Source organism: Electrona antarctica (assembly GCF_951216825.1).
Source record: "Electrona antarctica genome assembly, chromosome: 19".
NCBI classification, from domain to species: Eukaryota; Metazoa; Chordata; class Actinopteri; order Myctophiformes; family Myctophidae; genus Electrona; species Electrona antarctica.
In genome coordinates, this window is record NC_136800.1 from 34,513,235 (window position 1) to 34,538,975 (window position 25,741).

Genomic DNA, 25,741 nt, shown 5'->3' on the forward strand with positions numbered 1-25,741 from the left:
TTGGCAATGTCTCGGGACCCCCGCCCCGCCCCCTCCCGACCCCCAATATAAATTGACTGCTACAATAACCTTAACCCATTTTGGTGTTTTAAGCATTGTTATAATTTAGCTATTGAAAAATAGCAGATCTACAAGCTCGTAGCGCGCCACCGAGTGGCGCGCTACCAGCTTGTAGGTCTGCTATTTTTGAAAAATCGTGAAAACAAATAAAAAAATAAAAAACTTCTTTTTTTTTTTTAAATAATTTGGGGACCCTCCAACATAATTTGGCGACCCCCCGAGGGGGTACACTACAGTATGAAGCGAAGACAGCAAGGAGGACAGCGTGGGGAAAGGGGCAAAGAGGAGAAGGTGAGAAGGAGAGAATGATGGGAATGCAGGGAGAGAAAAGGTGGGAAGAAGCGGAAGAATAAAGCCAGAAGGGTGAAAGAAAGAAAAGACATATGGAAGGAATGAAAAGGAATACTTCAGGGTCCAGCTATAGAAGGAGAAACCTGAGAAGCCACATTTGTCATAATTGCCATTTCTTGCCTAATTATGATACATTTTGATGAGAAATCATCAAATCCCTTGTCAGATTAATATGGGCAGAATAAAGATTTATTTAAATCCAGAGGTCGATTTTTCAGACTGCAAGATCATTCAAGTTCCCCTCACGGCTTCATTAAAATACAAATCCATCCCACATATCGACGGATACAAATGAACCCTGTCAAATGATCAAAGTCTTAATCAGAGAGAAGTCATGGTCTGCATACAGTGCAGATAGCTGGCAAATGACTTGGATTCAGCGCTTCAATGATCTATCTATTATAAGGCTGCCCGATTCTTGGGGTTTGCCAGCGAGAAGTAATGAAAGTTGGCAGAAAACGTGTAATATTGAAAAGGGAATGGAAGGTTAAGATGGGTAAAAAGCCACTCGCTAACAGGGTTTGAAAACTAATTTACTGCTTTCGTTTTTTTTCAGGCAGTTTCAGCCAATATTTAAACTTTTCTTTTCTTCCCACTCCAACATAACGTCTCTCCCTAAACAGGTGAGAACAAAATGTAGTAGTAGTAGTAGTAGTAGTAGTAGTAGTAACCACCATAGGTCGCATTTAGCCTACTATGAAAACCTGCATCTCCGTCCGTCCGTTAGTTAGTCACTGATGCCATATATGGTCACGCCTCGTGACATCACGTGAGGCCATATACGGTCACGCCTCATGACACATCACGCCACCATATATGGCCATCTCCATATACTGTATGAAGATCACAACACTGACCTCATCTAACCCTGGATAACCATACATGGAGAAGACTGGATCATCACCTAGATCTGCATATATAGAGCCGGCCAGCAACTCTACATCTGACCTTTAACCTCAAACCCTTAGATCTCCATATATGGAGCTGACCTGTTCTGACATTCCATATGTTGATCCTTCCCCACTACTCCTTCCTGTTCTGACATTCTAGATGTTCATCTGATCTCATCAAACCCTTTTACAATTCATTCCATATGTTGATCTGACCCCCCCCATGCCAAAGCGCCAGCGCTCGCCCAGCAGTCTTCCGTCACCCAGGAGATGTGTGCACGCGACCACGCCCTTTAGGAGGGCGGGGGGAACTCTAACCGCCGGACTGATTTGTGCCAATCGTTTTGCGCGGGCTGCCGAGGAAGAACCTCCACAAATTTCTGTTTTGGGAAATATTTTATAATGGAAGTCAATGGGTCTGGGATCTGGCGGAAACCTTGCCCAAATATGGATATACGGTATATATTTGTAGGTGTTTCTCTATCTATCTATCTATCTATCTATCTATCTATCTTTTCTTTCTTTTTTTTGAGTGGTGCAACCCCTACATTGAGGAGCTATGTGTGTCCCTGGCTGGCTGGCTGTGTCCGTCCGAGAACGGAAATATCGTTTGGTTATTTTTCACCACCAAGTGTCACTGTTGCGCAGCCTAACACACACACACACACACACACACACACACACACACACACACACACACACACACACACACAGAGCACAGTGCTGTAGTAACTCTGGATAATTAAGCTCTTTATATACATGACATAGTATAGCCTATGACCCTCTTTAGAATACAGCAGTGTATGCTGTATGTTTGCATGCAAACTCTGCATGCTAAGTGTACAGTAAGTGAACCGTTTACAAGACTAAAACATAGGCTATTCAAATATATTACATTATATTTCTTAGATATATATATATTTTTACATCTCATTTAGATGTCCCACAAACATACAGTAAAACCCTTATTGTGAACAGATAGAGATGTAATATCCGTGGCTTTATTAAATACAGAAAGACAGCCTGGCTGCTGAACCGGTTCAAAGTCCTGCACTACATTCCAATCAAAATCACTTCTTTCATAATGTGTCAGCTTTATGTCTGACATAATAAAGGCAATATTATGTCAACGGATTTAGAAAAGATTTTATGAAATTCTACCATCTCATACTGAATTGGTTCCATGGGCCCTGGTGCAATAATAAATGCCCTGTCTTTCCGAAGCCCTGTCTAAACCTTCAAATGAAATCAAGCTTATAAATAAATAAATAGGAATATCATCAACAGCAATTTCCGCAACAACAGCAATAACGTAATATCATAACTCCAGTGGATTGGTCTATTGTTGTCTATAATCACTACAAGTCGCAGCCAAAGATTTTAGCCTCTGGTGCCCAAAGAGAAGCTGGCTCTCTGGAGCCAGTAACACACTCGCAGTTGAGTTGTAGAGAAACTTGATTGAGCCCACCCATTGACTTTTCATGAAGCATTTATGTACAGTATATATTTACTAGGGGTGGGACGATATGGGTTCCTCACGATACGATATATATCGCGATATTAGGCCCTCGATAACGATAATATCACGATATTCGATATATTGCGATATTTGCGATATATTGTATGAAATTTCATCAACGATATATCACGATATCTGCAACTACAAAATACTTGGAACTGAAAAAATGCAGCATTTTGTATTCCCACAAAGCTCTTTGGAGACTTTGGACAAATCACCATCCAGTAATTCAGTACTTCTGGTTGCTGTGGAATCTGAGTGGGATTTGCTTTATTTTAGCTGTCATTTCCTCCTTTTCTAAACACGTTGTTCATCACTTCATTATGAACATTTCAAATTAAAAAATTTTTTTTTTTAAATAATCAATATCGATTATTTATCGCGGGAGGACGTATCGATATATATCGCCATATCGATATTTCAGCACACCCCTAATATTTACCAGTATTCAAACAAGCCTATAACCACATGATGATGATGACATAATCTGAAAACGAACACTGCACACTTTGTGTTAGCGGTATGTATACCAGGGCTCATATGCACATTGTGTGTTGTGTGATAGTGTGATCATCAGATGAAGTGTTTTCAGAAGCAGTACAGTGAGGTAATTAGTGGATGATTGTCATATCAACAATATGGAACAGCCTTGATCCCCCTGCGGTTGTTGGAGACATTACATCAAGTAGTGTTCATGCCTTCAAGAAGAGGCTGAACAAACATCTCTTCAGTATGTGACTGTAATCCCACAAAGCTCTTAAAGGATTTTTAATCATCCAACATTCAGTTTATACTGTATATACCCCTGTCTGAGTAGCTGCAGATCAGTGAGTATTATTTGCATAGCCTGTATCTGCCAAAGCTTAAAAAAAGAAGGAAAAAAAGAAAGAAGCTATAATCAGTCTAGACTGATTTCTGTATTTCGCTAACCAATAACAATGTACGGTAGACCACGTTTGGTGACATCAGTGTTCTCCGATCTTGTTTGAAAAAAAGAAATAGAAATGCCTAATGCTGTTGTTACTGGTAGCGTTTCTGAAGTGTCTACATTCCTCCTACACAGACTGAGTAGATTTTTTCTTTTTACCTTTGGTGAGGACCAATTATATGAAGTTAGGTTGGTGAATGTTAGTAGTGGTGAAGTCGTCCTTTAACAAACTTCATTATTTTTGAGGGGCATTAGCCCCTCCTATGTCCAGCTTTTAGTGTATGTGCACAAACTTTGAAACATTAAATTCCCATTGACAATGAATGGACAATTTTACATCATTAGTGTAAACACAAACATTGCGTAACACAAACATTGATGACGAAGGTTAGTACGCAAATTGTGATTGGCCGGAATGAGATGATGTATGATGATGTACGATGATGAGAGCGCCCCTCACTCACTTCACACGGGTGTGATTTTTTAATAATTTAAATGAGCCAGTCATAGTATCAGCCAAAGATTTGATTTAATCTACAAAATAGAATCTTATTATAGCTGATACAAAATATGATACTGCTGTCAATGTTTGAAACTTTGATTTATGTTTATTTTAAGTACTTTTTCATATACTGTTATGGTAACACTGCAGGCAGTAATGAATAGTATACACATGAACAGCGAGTGCTGACTTAAGAGCAGAAAATCATTTTCAAGGATAGAACCCGCACACCAGCTACTGTATATGATTTAAACTTATTTATTATATTATAGCCTACATATCTGGGGGCGACATACAGCTAATAACAGTCATGTAATTAGATCATTTTTGCCAGTGTGGAAAAAATACTAGAGAACAGCAAAAACAATTTTTATCACAGTTATCACATTTATCACACAAATCTACTTGCAAAATGCAGCTCTGTTTTCGCCCCAGTAAAACAGAGGAGAACAGCACTCAGGCAGGTAGCAAAGCCTACCTCGACAAGAGCAACCAGGCATTCACCTTGAAGCACTGCTCAGTTCTGCTTGATGGGATGACCAATTCAGAGAAGGATTTATCTTAAAAAGCATTTTCTCCCTTATCCTTTCTTTCTTTCTTTCTTTCTTTCTTTCTTTCTTTCTTTCTTTCTTTTATTTTGTGTCTGCAAACAGTCATCATTTGCATTTTTTGAATACATATTCTCCACAGAATACAGAAGCATCGCCACTGCCCGCCTGAGGAGACCCCGCCTGTGTCAGAGAGCGTAACGGGTCCCTGTACACATGGAGGGCATGCTGTGTCATTTAAGGTTAGCTATTGGGTGATGCATGCTTCGTCACCCCTGTGCCTGCGTGCCTGCCTGCACACATAGGACAGTGACTAAGTACTGTAGCCTATACAGGGGTGGGGGGGGGGGGTGGAGCTTGTCAATATGATATTATCACTACATTATTGCATTGATGCAATGCAAGCAATGCATTGATGTTAAAAAGTTAATTTACTTAATATTCTAAATGTACTGTAATCTGTTTGAATACTTTGAATATTATTTTTGAAAGAAGGTACTCCAGTATATTAACTCAAGTACAAATTTGACAGAGCAACTTTTCACTAGGAGTATCTACTTTGACTCAAGTATGGAGTTGAGTACTACCGTACACCACTGGTGATATTTGCCCAGGGGCTTTAATTTCCACATAGCTGCCACACATGATCACTGTCACTCCTGTTGTGGGGAACAAAGGAGCAAACATTGCTACAGTATTTTTAAACACATACAGAATCAGTCAAGTCCCCAGTCAGTCTGATAAATAATGACAATGTGTGAGACTCTGTCATGTGTCAACCCAATCTGATCCCATCACTGCCGGGAACTAGAATTGTTAGTTGTTGTTTAATTAAAAATAATTAAAAAGACATTATGCAAACAAAATGTCTGTTTTTTTTTTACACGCCTCCGCTGGCAATTTGTAAATTGGAAAAGTTTCAAAGAAACAACATTTCACATCAAGCAATCTGAGAAGCTGGACATGGGGATCTTTTCATCTTAAAGCGTGAATAATGTCACTTATGAACCCTTGCTTGTTTAAATATTTATGGACATGCTCATGAATAATGTGATGTGAAATGTCAGACTCTTGTATCTATGGCCTTCTCCCCAAGAATGGAAGGCTAGTATAATAACTATGGATGTGAAAGTGAATCATTCATGTGTCCCTGATTTGTAGCTTTTCAGATGGGGTCAGACAGGGGCTATTCACAGCGTTTTCATCTGAATTCACCCCACTCTGTTTGTCATCTGTGTTTCAGTTTTAACAGGATATCTCAAAATGTGTGGATGTGAATGGATGAAACTTTGTCGAAAGGTTTTTCATGGAGCAAGGAGGAACAGATTAACTTTCACATTTTTACACTCAAACTCATTTGTTCACTTATAATCACTTTTCAGGGATCTTAACCAGAACTGACAACTTAAAAATTGGCCCAAGGGGGCACGGCAGCGGCCATGGCCTCCATGGTATTATTCTGTAAGGAATATGGTTAATACAGCTTTCTTTAAGTAGAACAATGCTCGTCGTCTGAACCAGCAGTTTTTTAAATTTATTTAACTTGACTAATTCTTCACAAAATTCACATACAGAAAATGTTGTGGAATTGAAAGGTTGATCTACAGTACGAATGCCATTTAGATCTTTAATCACAAAATGTGGTGAGACTGAATCAAACTGTGAGCCACAGTACACAAAATGCTCATTAAAACAATTCCAACATTGTAGATGTGATAGTGCCAGTGTCTGTGGAGAATGCAAGGAGGTAACTCATTATATTTTCTACCGGCAGAATAAATATTTGATGGCTTTCCAGCATTTCCTTGAATTGTTTAAATTGTCCGTGGTAACTGAAAGATAATACTATTTTGAGCTTTTGATGTGCGGGTGACGGGTTCATGTGTTTGGTCTGACGGAGCATTGGTCCGAATGACAACCTACCTCAAACCCTCACCCTAACCCTAACCTCCCCCGGGGCAGCACACCTAAACCTAACCCCAACCCTCTCCCGACCCCCAACGCACCTCGGACCAATGCTCCTTCGAACCAATGCTTTGTCGGACCATATTATGCCTCCCTTGATGTGCAGGAATTTGATAATTGCCTAAAAATGCTTTGTTGTCTCCACCAGGCCGAAGGCATGGGGAGAGAGTATGTTTTGCACTCCGTCCGTGTGTGTGTACGTCTATCCGTCCGTGTGTGTGTCTGTCTGTCCATCTGTAGATTTTTGCTAAACACATTTTTGGAACAAAATGCCTCAAATCATCCAATTGCCATTTCCAGTCAAATCTAACACAATAAAGAAGAAGAAAAATATGAACTTAAATCAAATTGTAGTTTGTTCTAAAAGACCACCGGAGGCTCATTCAAGCATTCAAGTGTTTACAGTGTACAGTGTACAGTGGATGATATTTTCCACACACTTATTACTGTTACTGAAACACACTTGATAATGGGCCACTATACAGAATTACAGTGCAGTAGCTAGTGCTCATCGCTGATAGCATGTAGTCTTTATTACCATGCAGGGTCTCCAAAGTAAGTGTATTGTGTTAGGTAAGTAAGTACAGTAAGTGTTTAGGTCAAAGTGCTATTGTTTGGAGGCCTGGTAAGGTCTCTTTACATTAACCTGACTTGCCTTGTGCATATCCTTCTGTCTGACTTTAGTCCTACAAAAGTGCTGTTATGTTCTGATGCCACTATACGCCGTACACAAGACTGTGATTTGAATGCTGCTCATACAGAGATATGTAATTTGAGTTGTTTGCAAAACGTTACATTTTGTCGACCAAGATGACCAAGCTGAATTTTTGCTTCACTTTGCCAGGTCTACTGCCAGTGCTTTGGTCTGTGGACTCGCTAGAAGCAGTATTTAATATAAGTACTTAATGGATCTAAGTTTCAGTGGGATCACGTTGCTCACAATTGTGCAAAGCGGTGTGTTAAAGGCCAGGTGTGTTACCATTTTCATCATAGCAGTAGAAACAACATTATTTGCAATTATTGTTGTCTCACTGTCCGCAGGTCCTACCTTATTTCTACGGTCCAATTATAAACACGCTGAAATACTGCCTGTTTTAGATTATAGAATAGATCAACTTCCACCACAGTAATGTTTCACCGTTACGAGTGAGAAATCTCAAATTTTCTGCAAAATCCGACCTCCATTGACTTCCTGTATGGAAGTTTTAAACCATTATGTGAAAAATCTGGGATTGACTTCCTTTGCCTACTGGCACAACAAATTTGTCGCTGAGCGGTTTATGAGATTAGCCTGCCACACACACACACACGCACACGCACACACACACACACACACACACACACACACACACACACACACACACACACACAAACAGACCCTAGCTTGGCCACGTACAGTGCCACGCCGTAAATGAAAACCTGCCCACGAGGGCAGACTGGAAACGGTTGAAACATAGCTCAATCTGATAGCACTGCTATATAATGAAACTAGAAAACAAAATTCATAAATATACTTTTTGCTGCAGTAGGGCCTACAACTACAACTGTGACTGGTGATGAGATACACTGACAAGAGGAGGTTGTACACATCACTGAAGCACAGTCCTTGCTTTGTTATAAACAACAGCTGATCACAGGCTCGCCTCTCACCTATAGTAGTATGGTCATGAAGTGTGTGGGTCATGACCGAAAGAATAAGGTCGCGAATACAAGCGGCCAAAATGAGTTTTCTCCGACGGATGGCTGGCATCTCCCTTAGAGATAGGGAGAGAAGTTCAGTCACGCGGGAGAGACTCGGAGTAGAGCCGCTGCTCCTTCGCCTGGAAAGGAGCCAGCTTAGGTGGTTCGGGCATCTGGTTAGGATGCCTCTCGGGCGTCTCCCTATGGAGGTCCTCGATGCACGTCCCACTGGGAGGAGACCCCGGGGCAGACCAAGGCACAGATGGAGGGATTACATCGACTCACTGGCCTTGGTACGTCTCGGGATCCCCCAGGAGGAAGTCACTAATGTTGCTCTGGAGAGGGAATTTTGGAGCTCTCTGGTAGAGCTGTTGCCCCCGCGACCCGACTACGGATAAGCGGTTGAAGATAGATGGATGGATGGATGGATGATCACAGGCTGAGATTCTGCAGGATGCATGTCGACGTTATTCGCCAAATCCTCTCCCCAGTAATTTCCCCTGTGATGTCCGTCTTTAGCTGGAGTCAAATTCAATCTTCACGAACATCTCTGAGTGAAGACTCTGACATGATAGCAGTGTATTCATTAAGCATTAATGGCCACTAGGGTGAGAACTTTACTCTCTAAATTACAGTTCTCCAACCTCTCATAACTCAACAAGAAACTGATTATTTATTTATGTATTTGTTTGATTATTGTGAAACAGAGACAGATTATTGAGAATGAAATTCTTCTGGTAGAAATGTAATGTAATAAAAGTGCCCATACCCTGTGGCCATCATCTAAACTAGACAGCAAAATCTGTATTACCAAGCGTGATATATTGAAAGAGCCAAAGGGCTGCCATGTGAATATGGAATATGGAATATGGCCACTGCAGCACTCTTCTCATCTTAACCACTTGAACGCTCTAGACTAAAACGGACCTGTGTTGGCTATATATCTTCTTGGACGGCTTTTTTTTCTGTCTACACCAAATGTTTTTGCCAAAAACAGCCGAGGGGCTCACTCACGATCATCCTGTAGATCGGATGAAACATCACAACTGTGGGCTTGCACCGGCGAACTTCAAATGTCTGCAATTGGCCAATTCCACAGTTTCCACTACATTCCATGGGTTGGAGGTTAGTGCGACACTTCATCCCTATTCTGCAGGGATGATTGCTGTGTGATTATCATTTCACAAAATTGACGTGAGCTGTCCTTAAACGATTTGAAAAATGTTTAGGAATTGAGTTCCTTGGCCTGCTGGCAGCGCATACAAGAAATATGATACTGATCGGCCAAGTATAGTTATAAGATTAGATGTTGACAGACAATTGACACACACACACACACACACACACAAACAAACACGTGCACACGCACACAAACACGTGCGTGCACACACACTCTCACACACACACACACACACACTGTATTTCTCCGCTCCTAACTGTACCCATATCTTGTGTTTCATGCTAACTGCTGTCGCTGCTATGACACCTGGATCTCTCCACAGGGATCAATGAAGTTTTATCTATGCACACACACACACACACACACACACACACACACACACACACAGACACACACAGAGGTGAGATAACCAGAGGGGATACAAGTGGATGAGGAAACATGACCCTAATCACTGTTATCAGTGGGCATGAAATCACCTGCCTGAACCAAAGCTTATGAATAAACTACCTCCTCACAGACACATTGTGATGCCTGAATATCAGAATCATTTTATTCACCAAGCACACTAAATATGCAGGAATTTGACTCGCGGGCCTATTCCTGTATGTACATTCGTTGCACATAGAAATCAATTCATTCGCCAACTACAGTATAAGAGAATGCACACGGGCACACCGCAGGGACAGTGGACCGTATATTTATTGTCCTCGGACAGTGGTTTACAGTATAACAACGTACATTTATTTGAGTACTGCACTTAAATAAATCTTTTGATGCATCTATACATACTATATAGTATATACCAGGGTTCCCCAATAGACGGCCCGCGGGCCATTTGCGTCCCGCGGAGCGCCCCCTTGTGGCCCAAGGAAGAATTTCCCAAAAAAAAGAAAAAGTTTTTTGTTTTGTTTTCGGGGGTGTCCCAGATATAAATTGCATTAAATGGGGGTCAGTAGCCTATGCATGTCAAACTGGGCACCCCCTCAAGGACCACTGGTGGACCCCAGACCACTGGTTGAGAACAATTTTTAATTAATTCATGAAAAAAATAAAAAACCCAATTTTTCGCACGTGTGGACTCGGCCCCCAGCCTGGTTCCCTAGTCAAAATATGGCCCTTGAGGAAAATTAATTGGGGAACCCTGGTATATACTATACCCCACACGCATTACTGTGTGTTGTCACTGCTGTTGTATCGTACTGACGCACCTGCCAGTGAGGAGCCTACATCTGAAAATGTGTTGAGCCAGTGAACCACATAAAAGATTGGTATTTTTTCCACAAATTTCAAATTTTTCCCGGGTTCTATGTTCCCCAGGTTCTAAGTTCCCCGGGTTCTATGTTCCCCAGGTTCTATGTTCCCCAGGTTCTATGTTCCCCAGGTTCTATGTTCTCCAGGTTCTATGTTCCCCAGGTTCTATGTTCCCCAGGTTCTATGTTCCCCAGGTTCTATGTTCCCCAGGTTCTATGTTCCCCGGGTTCTATGTTCCCCAGGTTCTATGTTCCCCGGGTTCTATGTTCCCCAGGTTCTAAGTTCCCCAGGTTCTATGTTCCCCAGGTTCTAAGTTCCCCGGGTTCTATGTTCCCCAGGTTCTATGTTCCCCAGGTTCTATGTTCCCCAGGTTCTATGTTCTCCAGGTTCTATGTTCCCCAGGTTCTATGTTCCCCGGGTTCTATGTTCCCCCGGGTTCTAAGTTCCCCGGGTTCTATGTTCCCCAGGTTCTAAGTTCCCCAGGTTCTATGTTCCCCAGGTTCTATGTTCCCCAGGTTCTATGTTCCCCCGGTTCTATGTTCCCCAGGTTCTATGTTCACCAGGTTCTATGTTCCCCGGGTTCTATGTTCCCCAGGTTCTATGTTCCCCGGGTTCTATGTTCCCCAGGTTCTAAGTTCCCCAGGTTCTATGTTCCCCAGGTTCTATGTTCCCCAGGTTCTATGTTCCCCAGGTTCTATGTTCCCCCGGTTCTATGTTCCCCAGGTTCTATGTTCCCCGGGTTCTATGTTCCCCGGGTTCTATGTTCCCCAGGTTCTATGTTCCCCGGGTTCTATGTTCCCCACTTACCTTAGGGTTTAGGGTTTGGGTTTAGGTTAGGTTTATTGTTGTACGCGGGGAACACAGAACCTTTTTTGCGCGGGTAAGTGGGGAACATAGAACCTGGGGAACATAGGTACGGTCCCCATCTAATACTTATCTAATAGTATCTAATACTTTGACCCAAGTGCTAGAGTACTTTGTCCACCACTGTCCATGATCCATTGATAATGTACCACAGAGGATCCATTGCCCCATTATCCCTCTCCCTGACTCACCTGTCCTTGCCCGTCTCCTTCTTGAAGAGGTCGTCAAACTGCAACATCTTCTGCCAGGAGATGATGTACACCTTGAGCTTGGGCAGCACCTGGTTCATCAGTCGCAGGTTGTTGTAGACCAGGCCTTTGCCATCGCGCCTCATGTAGCTGCTCGGCCCCCAGAAGACGAACACGGTGTCCTGGCTGGCGTTGAGCAGCTCGTGGCGGCTCCGCAGCACCCGCTGCATGCTGGAGTGGGCGATGACCCGCAGCGTGGTGCGCTGGCCCGCGTCTCGGCCGTAGCCGCGGGCCGTCGGCGCGTCGTTCATGCGGATGACGCACTCGGCCTGGTCGATCTCGGCCCCGCGCCCGCCACCGATGAGGTGGCCCGAGCTGGTCACCAGCGCACACGTCTGACAATGCATCTTCAGGGGCTGAGAGGCAGAGATGGGATGGTTGTATGGAAACACAGATGGACCATGGGCGGACAGACAGACACATAGAGAGGGATAATAGTGTGAGTAGTGATGTATATGGAAATCACAATTAACACTAATATAGCTTAAACAACTGTTTAGTGTAGTATGACATTACATTGTCTTTCAGCAGTGCAAACAAGTCAGGACACAGAGGCTAGGAATTTCAGCTTGACCAACCATTTGGTACGGGGGGTTGTATGCTAATAGATCAGCCTGCTGATAGCAGACCAGGACACCTACTGTTCTTCCTGGGCTTGTTTCCTGGTGACCATATATGGAGACAATTTGGACAATGTTGACCACTTTAGACTTCAGGGGGGTGGGGTAACCTGAGACCACCTTTGCATTTCCCTCTGTCTTTCAGTTGTATAAAGACTCTAGTAAAATGCCTATCTGAGTTAGTGTGTGTTAGTCCGGAGGCCGAGGGGCTGAGGGAAGGATCCATGGGGCTCCGGCCCCATGGCTGTCTGATGCTGTATTCTGAACTCTGCAAATAAAATGGAACTCCGGAACCTTCATCCATCTGCTTGCCTGTGCTTCTTCATCCATCTATCTGTCTGCAGAACTTCTCCGTATTTTTGCCTGAGTATTTTCTAGTCTAAGTATTTAAGGTCTGATTATGCTCTATGGGGAGAGGAAAATCAGTCTCTCTTTGTAGAACAGATTCTTCAGTAGGAAATGGAAATTAAAAAGATAAAGAGATGGACAGAGAGAGGCCAGGAAACAGAAAAAGTTTAGAGCAGAGACAAACAAAAGAAGAGAAAAGCTAGAACTTTTTAGCACACAAAAGTATTGTCTGTAAATAAATATTAAATATATTCATAAATAATTGGTTTCCTGACTTTCCTCATACCCAATGGATGCAGCTTTTCATGTTCATTTTACACTAGGTCTATATTTTCTTTGGAAGTCTCAAATGTGTTTTGAAAAAAATATATTATTCCATTAATTTCTGTGCAGCACTCGTTTTCGAAAACTCTATTTTGTCCTTGGTTTATTCAACAATATGCAGAGCAGACAGAATGCACACCTTTGGGAGTGGGAATGCTTCACAGTGTGTGTAAAGAGGAAAATGCTTTGTTGATAAATGTGCTGCGATGCTATGGCTCTCCGGTTTATGTGGCTTGTCATATTCCCTCACTGGTGGGAGATATTCCTTTTGGGTCTTACAGAGGATTTGCCTCAGAAACTCTCACATTATACAGTACACCCGGTCATGCCTGTACTGTATGTTCACACACACATTGCAGCTCACTGAATTATTCCACACATGTACCATGCCCATTGTACTTCATAGAGTTAATGTAAGACCAAGAAAGATAAAGAGTGTGTGTGTGTGTGTGTGTGTGTGTGTGTGTGTGTGTGTGTGTGTGTGTGTGTGTGTGTGTGTGTGTGTGTGTGTGTGTGTGTGTGTGTGTGTGTGTGTGTGTGCGTGCGTGCGTGCGTGCGTGCGTGCGTGTGCACGTGTGTGTGCACGCATGCATGCACGTGTATGGCATAGTTCTGCTATTCATGTACTTGTGAGTGTGTGTAGTGTGTGTACTGTGCGTACGCGGCACTATGTGCTATTCATGCAATAAGCAGCATTATTTGTGTGTGTGCGCACTGTGTAGGAGTGCGTGTGTGCGTTCCTGCTGTTTGTGAGTGTGTATATGTGTTCGGGTCTTCCCTCTGGAGGTGCCCTACTTCCAGCACATCTCTCCAAGACAGCACTTAAAGTCAATGACATGCAAGCCAAGCCCAGCGAGCCCAATAATGTGGATCTGAAATATTGCCCAAGACACAATAGTTATTTATATGCTCATAACGTCAACAAGTATTTACCTCACTACGCCTATAACATTATGGAGCAATGATGGAGTCTAAGCTTTAGCATACATGTCCTGACATAGTGCAGGTTTACCAATGAGACTGGTTTGTATGTCCAAAACCGTTACTTTTAAGGAAATTTAATTAAATTGCCTGTGTTCTAGTGGGTCCAATGTAGTTATTATTTAGTCACAAGCTCTTGTTTAACCCATTGATGCCTGATGCAACGTATACGTTGTTCTACCCTTGATGCCGGCGCGCTCTCTGCGTCTCATCAGCTATTGCTATACATGTAGCAACATAACTATTTAAAAAATTATTAATCAGAATTTTGGGTTTTTAGAAACCTTAGGTCAGGCCCTAGAAGGCGTTCCCAGATTCGGCCTCAGGCATCAATGGGTTAATACTTTTTATTTGTTAAATATTTATAAACCCCACAGCCAGACTTAACCACTTTCAACCTGGCATACCTATATTTTCAAAACTTTTCAGAAATAGGGAAAATAGCTGATCTACAAGCTCACCTAAATCTTTATTAGAAAACATAAAAAGATGAAATGTGGAGATACAAGGTTTCCGCCCGACTGTGGCGGTTTGTAAGAGTCTGAGAGAGAGAGAGAGAGAGAAACGAGATAGGAAAGGTTACAACGTGACAGGGCAAGGAGATGAGACAGAGATAGGGAGAGATGGTCTTGAATTGAAAGACGGAAAAAGGAAGACATACTGTGTGTGGTGTGTGTGCGTGCGTGCGTGCGTGCGTGCGTGCGTGCGTGCGTGCGTGTATATATAATGTATATATAGTATACGTGTGCGTGCAGTGCACACATGGTGTTTGATGAAGTGCTATTATAATGAGGTCCTAGTAGTGTGAACAACCACCAACAGAATGCATCCATTCTCTTCTCCTATGCTTTCCTCCCATTTCTCTCAAGCTGCAGCCTCCCCTTCCTTACCGGGGTCTGACAGCAGTCCAGCGGCAGGAACACACAGCACCCACTGGAGCAGGTCAAAAATCTCATTTTCACCCATGGGGACTTTTTAAGTGGATCCACAGGCACTGTTCTCTGTCTCCCTCTCCTTCCCGTCTACCCTGAAAGTTTAAGTGGGCCGTGCTGGCCAGATTGTCCTCTTCAAGGTGTCTGGTCAGACTATTACTGAGAAATAGCCTCATGGATGGTTTGGGCAATGCTCTCTATTTCACCCGCAATTATGTGGCCTTCCAATATGGTTGTTGAGAGAATGGACTCTCTGACACAGCCGCACAGGGGTGGGAGTGGGAGTTAATTTGCTGAGATTCTGAATTGGCCTGCAAAACTAATTTAGGAGATTCTGAACTCATTCGAGAGATTCTGAACTCCTGCCAAACTTGCTGATGTCATTCGAAAGATTCCAAACTCCTTCCAAACATGCTGAACTCGTGTCGTATATTACAAAGCCACATTACGATGAAATATCCATATAATGTTGTATAATGTCATATACTGTTTATGCAGGACAAACCTGCACTGACTGAGTTTCTGCATGTGAGCTCTGAGAGGCTTGATATTAGCTGGCCCACAGACACATTCCAAGAACGGCCTATGTGATCAGTTGAAAAGGTCTGCTATGAAATTGTAAAGGCTATTGTATTGAACCGTGGATACCATTGTGTTAATAATCTATAGAAGTGACCATCTACTTAGTATGCGGTGGTCTGGGGACGCACATGCACATGCGTACACACATACAAGGGCGTTGGGGTGCACACCCTACATGCACTATTTGGGGAGAATTATAAAGAGGGTCTCAAATGTGCGGAGATCCAGAATCCAGTGAGAATCCACAGAATCCAGTCAGAGAGGTCAGTCGAGAATCCAGTCAGTCAGAGTGAGATCTATAGCCAGGTTCCAGATGAGATCGGGGACTGCTATATGGGACTGCTCTAGGATGGCTCTGGAATTGACTGATCATGAATTTGGTAACTAAGCTTTGTCCTTAATAAAATGATACAGAAATAAGGACATGCCTGGCCTCTCCAATCATTTATGCAACAGGGTAAAAAGTGCTTCCTGGACACTCAATACACTACACTCGCGCAAAAGATTCCTAACTTCTTCCAAACCCTGAACTCATTCTAAAATATTTTTAACTCATTCACGAAATTCTAAGGATCATTCCAAACATGCTGAGGTGATTCTAAAATGAATGGAGATTTTGGAAATGAATGTTTCATTCAATTGATCATTCTCAACAAACGCCCCTGCGCCCCTCAGAGCGGACACAGGCGATGTTTGTAGATCTATGGCTTTCGGCTTAAAACAGCGATAGCGCCCGAATGGTGGCACATCCAAAGGTGCCCAGCTCAATCTGTTTTCAGACTGTTACCACAGTCATAATCATCATCATCATACTATCATCATACTATAATCATCATCATCATCATCATCATCATACTATAATCATACTATAATTCTGACAATGTCTGAATGTCTGAATGTGTGTCTGTCAGAAACACCGCCGTATCTCCTCACTGCCTGCACCAATCACTCCCACTTTTCACACAGGCATTGACCATAATAATATTCGATTTTACACATTAATGATTCATAATAGTGAATTAAAAATGCGCTCAGGGCGCAGTACCAATATCTCACAACGGGTAAGGGCTAGTTAACATAATTATGTAATTTGTTCTTGTTGTAGTATTAAGTGGTATACAATTGCATTAAAGTGTGTGAAATCCCCAAAACGCTGTTCCAATTGCGAAGGTCTTTTGCTTGCCCTTTAAGAAAAGACAAAGAAGAGGAGAGGTACAGTAACCTCGTTCCACTTGTGGCAGAGCTGTCCTGGTTTCATTAAGGCCATCCATTCAGGGCGCCCCAACAAAAGACAAATGAGCTGTGCTGATAGAGATGAGTCACCACCACCTTCATCCTCATCCACTGGAGTGAAAAGGCTAGATAATGAAACCGCTCTCCTCTTTTATTTCAAAGGACTATTGCAAATGGGCCCCAAATAATTACACTAAGATTTTTTCTTTAAAAACTTGAAAATGAGTTTTCATTGTGATAAAAATAAAAATAGTATACTACGTTAGTTCTATTAATCCAACCCATAACAAAAGTGGTCAGATGGGTGGACCGCAATTCGCAAATGCTTTTGAGATTTGCAAGTGGGCCATGATCCAGAAATGGTTGTTCTATTCAACATTCAGTCAGCATCTGAGCCCTCTTCATCATCGGTTCCTTCATCAGTTTGTATGACACATCACAGCCTAGCCACCCAAGTTCACCCAGCCAGACCCAAACCCATGCGCAGCCGGGGGCAAAAGGATAACATGGCCATGAGAGAGCTGCAGGTATTAACCTGGAAGAGAGAGAAGTAAAGGAAGCATAACACTGAGGAAGGCTAAGTACCTGTTCCAGCCAGACCTCCCGGACAGGATGTTTCCTTGAGAACAGAGTGAGGCAATAGTGTTAAGGGAGTTGGATCAAACAGAAAGGGGGGTTGTTATTAGACTGCACATTCGTGCTACTTTAAAATGCTGAATACGCTTTAAGTCCATTTGTTTCATGTGAAGACTTTTGTACCAATGTCTTTTTTTTCTTTTTTTTCTGCCATTTTCCCACATAGTTACTTAATTATATAACGCTTTTAAGTGAGTTCCAGACAAGAGTTCATGTGTTCCAATGTTGTTGAGAGGCCCACCCCACCGCTGCTGAAAGAATCGCGCAGACTTTAAATAAATATATGAATGAATTGGATTTATGCAGATTAGCTGGTCTGGTTTGTTCAGAGGAGTCAATTGCCTCCCATAGGCAATAACCAACATTAAAAACGTCCCTGCATGTTTGTTACGGGGAGTAGGAACATGAAATCAGATATGTTTCTTCTTTTATCCGCCAAGCTCGAGCCGCCTGGGGAAGAAGCAAACTTATCCATTATGGCTGACCATGGCCCTCTTTTAGCACAGAAATAGCTTTCAATTGTGGTTATTGATTTTATGTGGGTGAATCTAGTGGGGAGTGCAATTGAGTCGGGGGGGGGCTTAGTGAGAATTCTGGGTCTTCCAGAATGCTGGGATGAAGGCGAAATGGAGGATATGGTGGATAAATGTGAGCACTGAGAGGCTGCAATCATCCAGCCCAGCATGATGCTGTCTGTCTGTCTGTCTGTCTGTCTGTCTGTCTGCCTGCCTGCCTGCCTGCCTGCCTGCCTGCCTGCCTGCCTGCCTGTCTGTCTGTCTGTCTGTCTGTCTGTCTGTCTGTCTGTCTGTCTGTCTGTCTGTCTGTCTGTCTGTCTGTCTGTCTGTCTGCCTGCCTGCCTGCCTGCCTGCCTGCCCGCCCGCCTGTCTGTCTGTCTGTCTGTCTGTCTGTCTGTCTCTGCTACATGGGGACATGACAAATTATAATAAATACAACCCTCTTGCCTTTAGCATCTTAAGATGCCTTTTATTTCCACACAATGGCCCTGACATATTCCAGAGAAAAATCGCTGCTGTGATACTCAAAAGCATGCCATTTTCTTTGATATGAAATAAATCGGAAGAGGCATTAACCAGAGAGCTAGAATTATATTTAATTGCAACAGTTTGCAACAGTTGGAGGCAATGGCCAAGAAAAAGGGGAATTCAGCTGCAGTTTTAAAAGGAACCATTAGAGAAATCTTCCAATTCTACTACAGTATTTGCTGACAGACAGACAGACAGACAGACAGACAGACAGACAGACAGACAGACAGACAGACAGACAGAATAGAGTATAAGGAGCTAGAGATTAGATCCTATAGAGTAGACTAGAGCAATGTGATGGAGGCAGGGGAATGGCAGGGGGCCTGAGGGCTTTCAATGATTACATTTGAACTATTATTACATTTTGCTTCTATTTGCATACTATTACTACAGGCCTATTACTGTAGCCCTGGATATACTAATGCTGCAAAACACACAATCTTACAATTGGTGTCTCGTGGGCATTTAAAGTACAAAAATAAATATGAATGTCAGGTAGACGGTTTTGTCAACACTTTACCTGCAGACAGCTCCATACTGGTTACAACTCCTGGTACTGAGATGAGACTATGTTGGCAAAACCATAAACCTCATTCTCTTGCACCCGTGAAACACATAAGGAGGTGGTGCACAGAAGGCAATCTTTGCCTAGCCTCGCATAGCCACCCTAAGTCTCTCAAGCTCAGTTTTCCACTTCAAGATATTATTCCATAAAACATCCATTGAGAGTAGACTGAGCCCAGCACCTGGAAGCCGGACCAACCAGAAAACGATGGAGTCTACAGTCTAGCGTTGATGCTGCTGTAGGCCTATAATTAGTTCAAATTTGAAACATGTTTTTGCTCTTCCCCTATAGGGTTCAAGTACGGTATAACTTCCAAGCTTTAATTGGCTGTGCTTGTTGTACATTCGATGCAATATTAACTTCGACTGACAACACTCACAACCAAAGCCGATGCCATTTCAGTCGTGCCAGACCACAGTGTGTGAAGCGTCATTTGTGGGCATTGCCATCATTATCATCATTCTCGCCTCACACGACTGATATTAGGTCCTTAGCTAGCTTTTAACCTTTCACATGTTGTGTAGATGTGCCGTGTGTCAGCACTGATCAGCCACTTGCGAGTCGTAGTGGTTATTTCAATCCACCCTGCATGGACATCTCATCTTCACATACTGTTTTTCATTTTACTACATTTTTTCACTTTCTACATTGCGTGGCTTGGCTTTTGGTCAGATCGCCGCCCCATACAGACGGGCCATTACAGAGAACTCAGACAAGACATGCACCGCTGAGAGCTAATGAACAAAGGAAGAGAGTGTAAGGAGAGGAAGAGGGAAGGTGCATCGATATGAACCATGGCCAGTCAAGAAGTCAAGCCCCCCTGCACACACAAAGATGACAGCTCCTGCCGCGGCAATGCGGTGGTCTTAATTAGGGCAGAATTTCCTGCCAGCCCACTGGAAAGAAAAGACAACTTTGATGGAGGGCAATGAATAACAATACCCATAGGTCAAATTAAAATACCCTGACTGAAGTTTGAATGGGACAAGAATGGGAATGGGCAAGAGATGAGTGACAAGCACTGCTGGTGATCTTGTTAGGAAGCAGCGTGTGTGTGTGTGTGTGTGTGTGTGTGTGTGTGTGTGTGTGTGTGTGTGTGTGTGTGTGTGTGTGTGTGTGTGTGTGTGTGTGTGTGTGTGTGTGTGTGTGTGTGTGTGTGTGTGTGTGTGTGTGTGTGTGTGTGCCTGCATGTGCGCATGGGTGTGTGTGTGTGTGTGTGTGTGTGTGTGTGTGTGCGTGCGTTCATTCATGAATTTGTAGATTTTTTGGTTTGTTTGTGTACAGTATATTGTGGCTTGTAGTTCATTGAGGGGAGACTTCTTGTCCTCCTCAGCCTTCACTCGCCAGCCCCGCTGCGAACAGAACACTAAAATAACACCTCATGTGTGCTCCAACATTGCCCTGAAGGTGGGAGACCAAATCATTAATCTATAGATTTCCTCGCCTCCTGGACAAGGGGCAAAGAACAGAAAAAGATACGTTCAGCTCCTACTTCTCCCTCTCTCCTAACCTTGTCCAGCGGGGGTGACCCCAACAATAGATCAAACACTTCCGCTCGGTGTCTGTGAGCTCTCGCCTGTATGTGCTGCTGGAAACACGTACAGACAGGCACCCCAGTGTGTCAGGCCCATGTAAGTGCAGATGCATGCAGGTTGCACCTTGTTACTGCACACACAGACACTACTCTCCCTAATTGGCTCCATGTCAGCTCGCTTGTTGCCAGCACAGGTCACCATATTATACATCATACACTATACTTGCCTCCACCCCCAAACCCCCGCTCATGACAGCGGGTGAAAAAAAGTTAAATATATAAAGGAAAACAATGAGAGAAAGACAGATGAAGGGAAATAGATAGAGAGCTGGCTTATTTATGCCTAACAACCGCATTATACGGCAGAAAGGTGTTTGTAGTGTAAATTCGCCTTAACCACATTGTATCACTATTTTGGGCATGTCGTTGTACTATAATTCACATGCAAAGGAGAGAGAGAGAGAGAGAGAGAGAGAGAGAGAGAGAGACAGACAGACAGACAGACAGACAGACAGGCTTAAGTGTGGGAGAATTCGAACAAAATGAGGAAAGTTCAGACCAGGCCGAGAGACCCCCACAAACACATTTACCCGCTGGGATGATTGCTGGAGCAGGAATACAAAAAGATGAGACGCAATTTAGCTGCTAGGGGGGGAAACATATCCCTCAGCTTCTGTCTGACGCTGCAGCAGGAGACATGCCTCCAAGAAGACAGTGGAAGGAACTCAAGGGAAGGGTATGAAAGAGTGTTATTAGAGAAAGGCATAGCTAGAGAGTGAGGGAGGCAGGAGAACAAGATGGCAGAATGGAGAGCAAAGAGAAGCAGTCAGAAAGAAAGGCGGAAAGAGAAAGAGGGAGCGTGGAGAACAAGGGAGACTAAAAAAGAGAGAAGTATGGGAGAATGAGACAGTGGAGAGAACAAAAGAGATGTTTTGACATGTTTGACAGAAAGAGAGAATTCCTGAGGGTGGTGACAGAGTGACGTGGGCGAGGGAGGTGAAGAGAAATGTATGTTATATATCTGATAGATGAAACAGAGGAGCAAGGAAGAGAAGTGGCTGTCAGAGGAAATGCTTTGGAGGCCAAGGAATGTAGGGCAGTGTGTTTGGAGAGACACATCATGAGGGGGGGGGGGGTCAGTGGCATTCTTCAAGTTAAGGTATCATGTGGTATATTGTAAAGGTTATTGCTTTAAGATTTGAGCATGCGCTTGTGTGTAGCTGAATACAGATTATACAACATGTTGTTTTGAGGAAGCAATCTGATTGGTTGAAACAGCTTTCTAGCCATTGAAATAACAGCTAATCAAAACAAACAATTCAAAGTTTTAAGGCTGTTGTATAATTGCAATATTACACTCGAGGGTGTTCTTAAACGTCATTAAGTAAACGTCGTTACGGGTTGATGATAGAGCAAATTTCAGATAACCTGTTTGCAGGTAATCTAGCTGCAGTGTTTAGCGGTTACACGTTTGATGATGCACAGACACTACTCTCCCTAATTGGCTCCATGTCAGCTCGCTTGTTGCCAGCACAGGTCACCATATTATACATCATACACTATACTTGCCTCCACCCCCAAACCCCTGCTCATGACAGCGGGTGAAAAAAAGTGAAATATATAAAGGAAAACAATGAGAGAAAGACAGATGAAGGGAAATAGATAGAGAGCTGGCTTATTTATGCCTAACAACCGCATTATACGGCAGAAAGGTGTTTGTAGTGTAAATTCGCCTTAACCACATTGTATCACTATTTTGGGCATGTCGTTGTACTATAATTCACATGCAAAGGAAAGAGAGAGAGAGAGAGAGAGACAGACAGACAAGCTTAAGTGTGGGAGAATTCGAACAAAATGAGGAAAGTTCAGACCAGGCCGAGAGACCCCCACAAACACATTTACACGCAGGCGTGCATTAATGACATTAAGGGTTGATGATAGAGCAAATTTCAGATAACCCGTTTGCAGGTAATCTAGCTGCAGTGTTTAGCGGTTACACGTTTGATGATGCATGTGTTTGTTACTTTATTCTTATAATTCTCTCATTGTGTCATTGCTTTTGAAAGACAGGCGCAGTTATTGCCTACTCTGCTACGGCAACCAATTGACTGAATCAATAACAATGAGATAATCTTGTCGTCTGGTGAGAGTAATGAGTTAGAGAAGCAACATTTCTTAATTTTCATATCAACCCAGTGCTCAGGAAAAGCCCCCTCCCCCCTTTTTTGTCTCATCTCGACTTCCCCTTCAGATAAAATCATGAAAAAAGTTGTAAAATAGCTGATATCCTAATCATAAACACAACACACAACATGAAGGACATAAAAATAGAAAACCGGTTACCAGTCACGATAGAATAGACATTACTGTCGGGTATTTATTAATGAATTCTCTGCATTTGAAAAACAGATGGAGGCGGCCATCTTAATTCCGGTTAATATCGTTTTTACTCGATCGCCTAACAACCGATAGGCATATGTTGCTAAGAACGCGATCTAACATAATCAATAAAAACCCTTAATTGACAGAATATTCCTCTGAAGGTAGACAACGGGTGGATTTGAATTGACGGAAATCTCGGTCAATGGCAGGGAATTTGTCACTTTACATTACATTTACATTGACTTGCAAATGTTTCAGCGCCACCATGGATGGACAGCGACAGACCATGACTGTGTGCTGAGACCCAGCACCTGCATGCCTTTTTTAATATAAAATATCCGAGAGAGCAAAAGCAGCATACTGTAGCGACCCCCCAGGAATAAAGACAGAGACAAAGCCACCACCTGACAGAGGCAGTACGTTTGTAGCCATTGGCACCACTAGCCTACAGATTCAGCGATAGATGTGAAGTAATTGAGACAACTCTGATGAAGGCTTGAACGCCGAAACGCGTTCGATGCTGCTGCATACCATGTCAACAATTAAATAAATTAAGAGTGCCTTAAAACATGAGTTCCGTGAGTGCTGGTTTTCTCTTTTAGAGAAATTTCTATTTAAGTTATTTACCCAACCGCACACCCGGTAAGAATGCTCAAGAAGTTTGAGACTGTTTGGAGTTGTGCGGGCGATATCTTGATAAAAAGTAATAGAACACACAAATCAAATGATGTTTGCAGTTGCCAAATTTTTCACGCTGGGAAAGACAACTTTGTATTTGGCAAGAATCTCATAATTTGAAAGTGGCACTCAAGCACGAACGTGGAACTTTTTTTTCCTCCTAGACCGTGGGATTGTTTCCGAATGTGAGATTAACAAACCATGTCAAGACAAAACCCCAAGGAGCAATTACTGTGCTGTGTTTTGGCAATAAGACAACAAGCCCCACAATATAAACATAAGACATTAATAAAACACAGCGGCTTCTATGCTGTCTATCTAAAGGACATTATATAGTTCACCACCTCAAAAAACCTTCCCCACTAAGCATTCTGTTCTGGTTAGGGAAAAGTCCATTATCTGCTTGTGGAACAGAGGATAATGAGAGATAGTTAAAAAAAAAAGCGTGCGTGCGTGCGTGTGTCTGGGGGGAGTGATAGGGAGTTCTGTGTGTGTGTGTGTGTGTGTGGGGGGAGGCTCTAAAGCACCAGCTGCCAGTGACAACAGTCGTTAAGCTGGTACGATCTCATGGGGAAGAAACAGATTTCATACTGTCATGCTTTGCATGTGTATGGGCATCTTGCATCTGTGTGTCCATGAACTGCGTGCGTGCGTGCGTGCGTGCGTGCGTGCGTGCGTGCGTGCGTGCGTGCGTGCGCGCGTGCAAGTGTACAGACATGCACCAGTCTATAATGACCAAGTTTATCAGACTGAAATTGCCGTAATAATCCCACCTGCTATAGGCAAGACATAAGAATTCCCAGTTCGACCAACTGGAACAAGGGAGGCTGCATTTTTGTCCAGCCTGTGCCTACGCATTCTTTTAAAAGGGGAAATGCTAATGAAATTGTGCAAGACTAATGTTTATTGTCAAGGAGATGCCTATTCATGTATTAACCCTCCTAATATGTGATAATCTACTGATGAAAGATGAAATGCCCTCCCCTCACATTATCTGCATGTTTCCAGCGACTCACACACACACACACACCCACAAACACACAAAGGTAATGTACGTAATTTGGACAGCATCACAGATGTGGATTCATATGCATGACCGCACGCACGCACGCACGCACACACGCACGCACACACGCACACACACACACACACACACATCCAACCATCTGCACATGCATAACATAAACACAGACATCCACAGACACACTCCAACACACATAGACTGCCCTAAAATCCTCCGTCCTTTTTCACCTCACTTCACGCGACTCAGCCGTCTGCTGTGCATTTGGTCTTTGCGGTTGTGACAACAGGAGCAGTTGGTATCAGGCCTCCCACAGTCCACACTGTTGTTCCCTCCTGGTTATTAGCTCTGCATGTGATGGCATGCTCATCAAGGCCCGTCTGCTGCATTATTAATTAGATGATGATGGAAGATGGCATTAGCACTCTCTGTGATAACGAGCCAGGGGAAATGGAGTCTGCTTCGCCTCATAAACACCAGTAACTTTTTTTTTTTTTTTTTCAGGGAACCATCTGCAACTTCTAGCTTTATTAACCATATCCCCACCCACGTACCCACCCAGCCACGTACAATCTTATTAGCTTTTCAACAAAATATCTGTTAGTTAGTCTAGATCTGTTGGTATGTGGTCCAAAAATAAATACGCTTTACTCTTATGTACCTGTACACAAGATGTAACAATAAACTTGAACCTTGTCTTAAAATTACTTAAAAGTACATTTTGAGTGAGAAGTGAGACCTATGTTCCATTACCTGTGTAATGTAAGGTACACTGTACATCCCACCAATAGCTTGAAGATGCAGTACCAAATCATGAAAATTCTCAAAGTAAAAATGATTTGGGTTGCATTGGAAAAAAGTGAAGTCAAATTGCCC

General features: G+C 43.1%; 1 protein-coding gene across 1 annotated transcript in view; it reads right to left on the reverse strand.

Annotated features, from left to right (window-relative positions):
• The window catches only part of st6galnac5a (ST6 (alpha-N-acetyl-neuraminyl-2,3-beta-galactosyl-1,3)-N-acetylgalactosaminide alpha-2,6-sialyltransferase 5a), a 46,098-nt gene that overhangs the window by 8,130 nt on the left and 12,227 nt on the right, over window positions 1-25,741 (reverse strand). Inside the window, exon 3 of the mRNA XM_079488984.1 lies at window positions 11,930-12,342. Within this exon, the coding sequence (XP_079345110.1) occupies window positions 11,930-12,342 (413 nt within the window). The remainder of the gene's footprint in view (window positions 1-11,929; window positions 12,343-25,741) is intronic.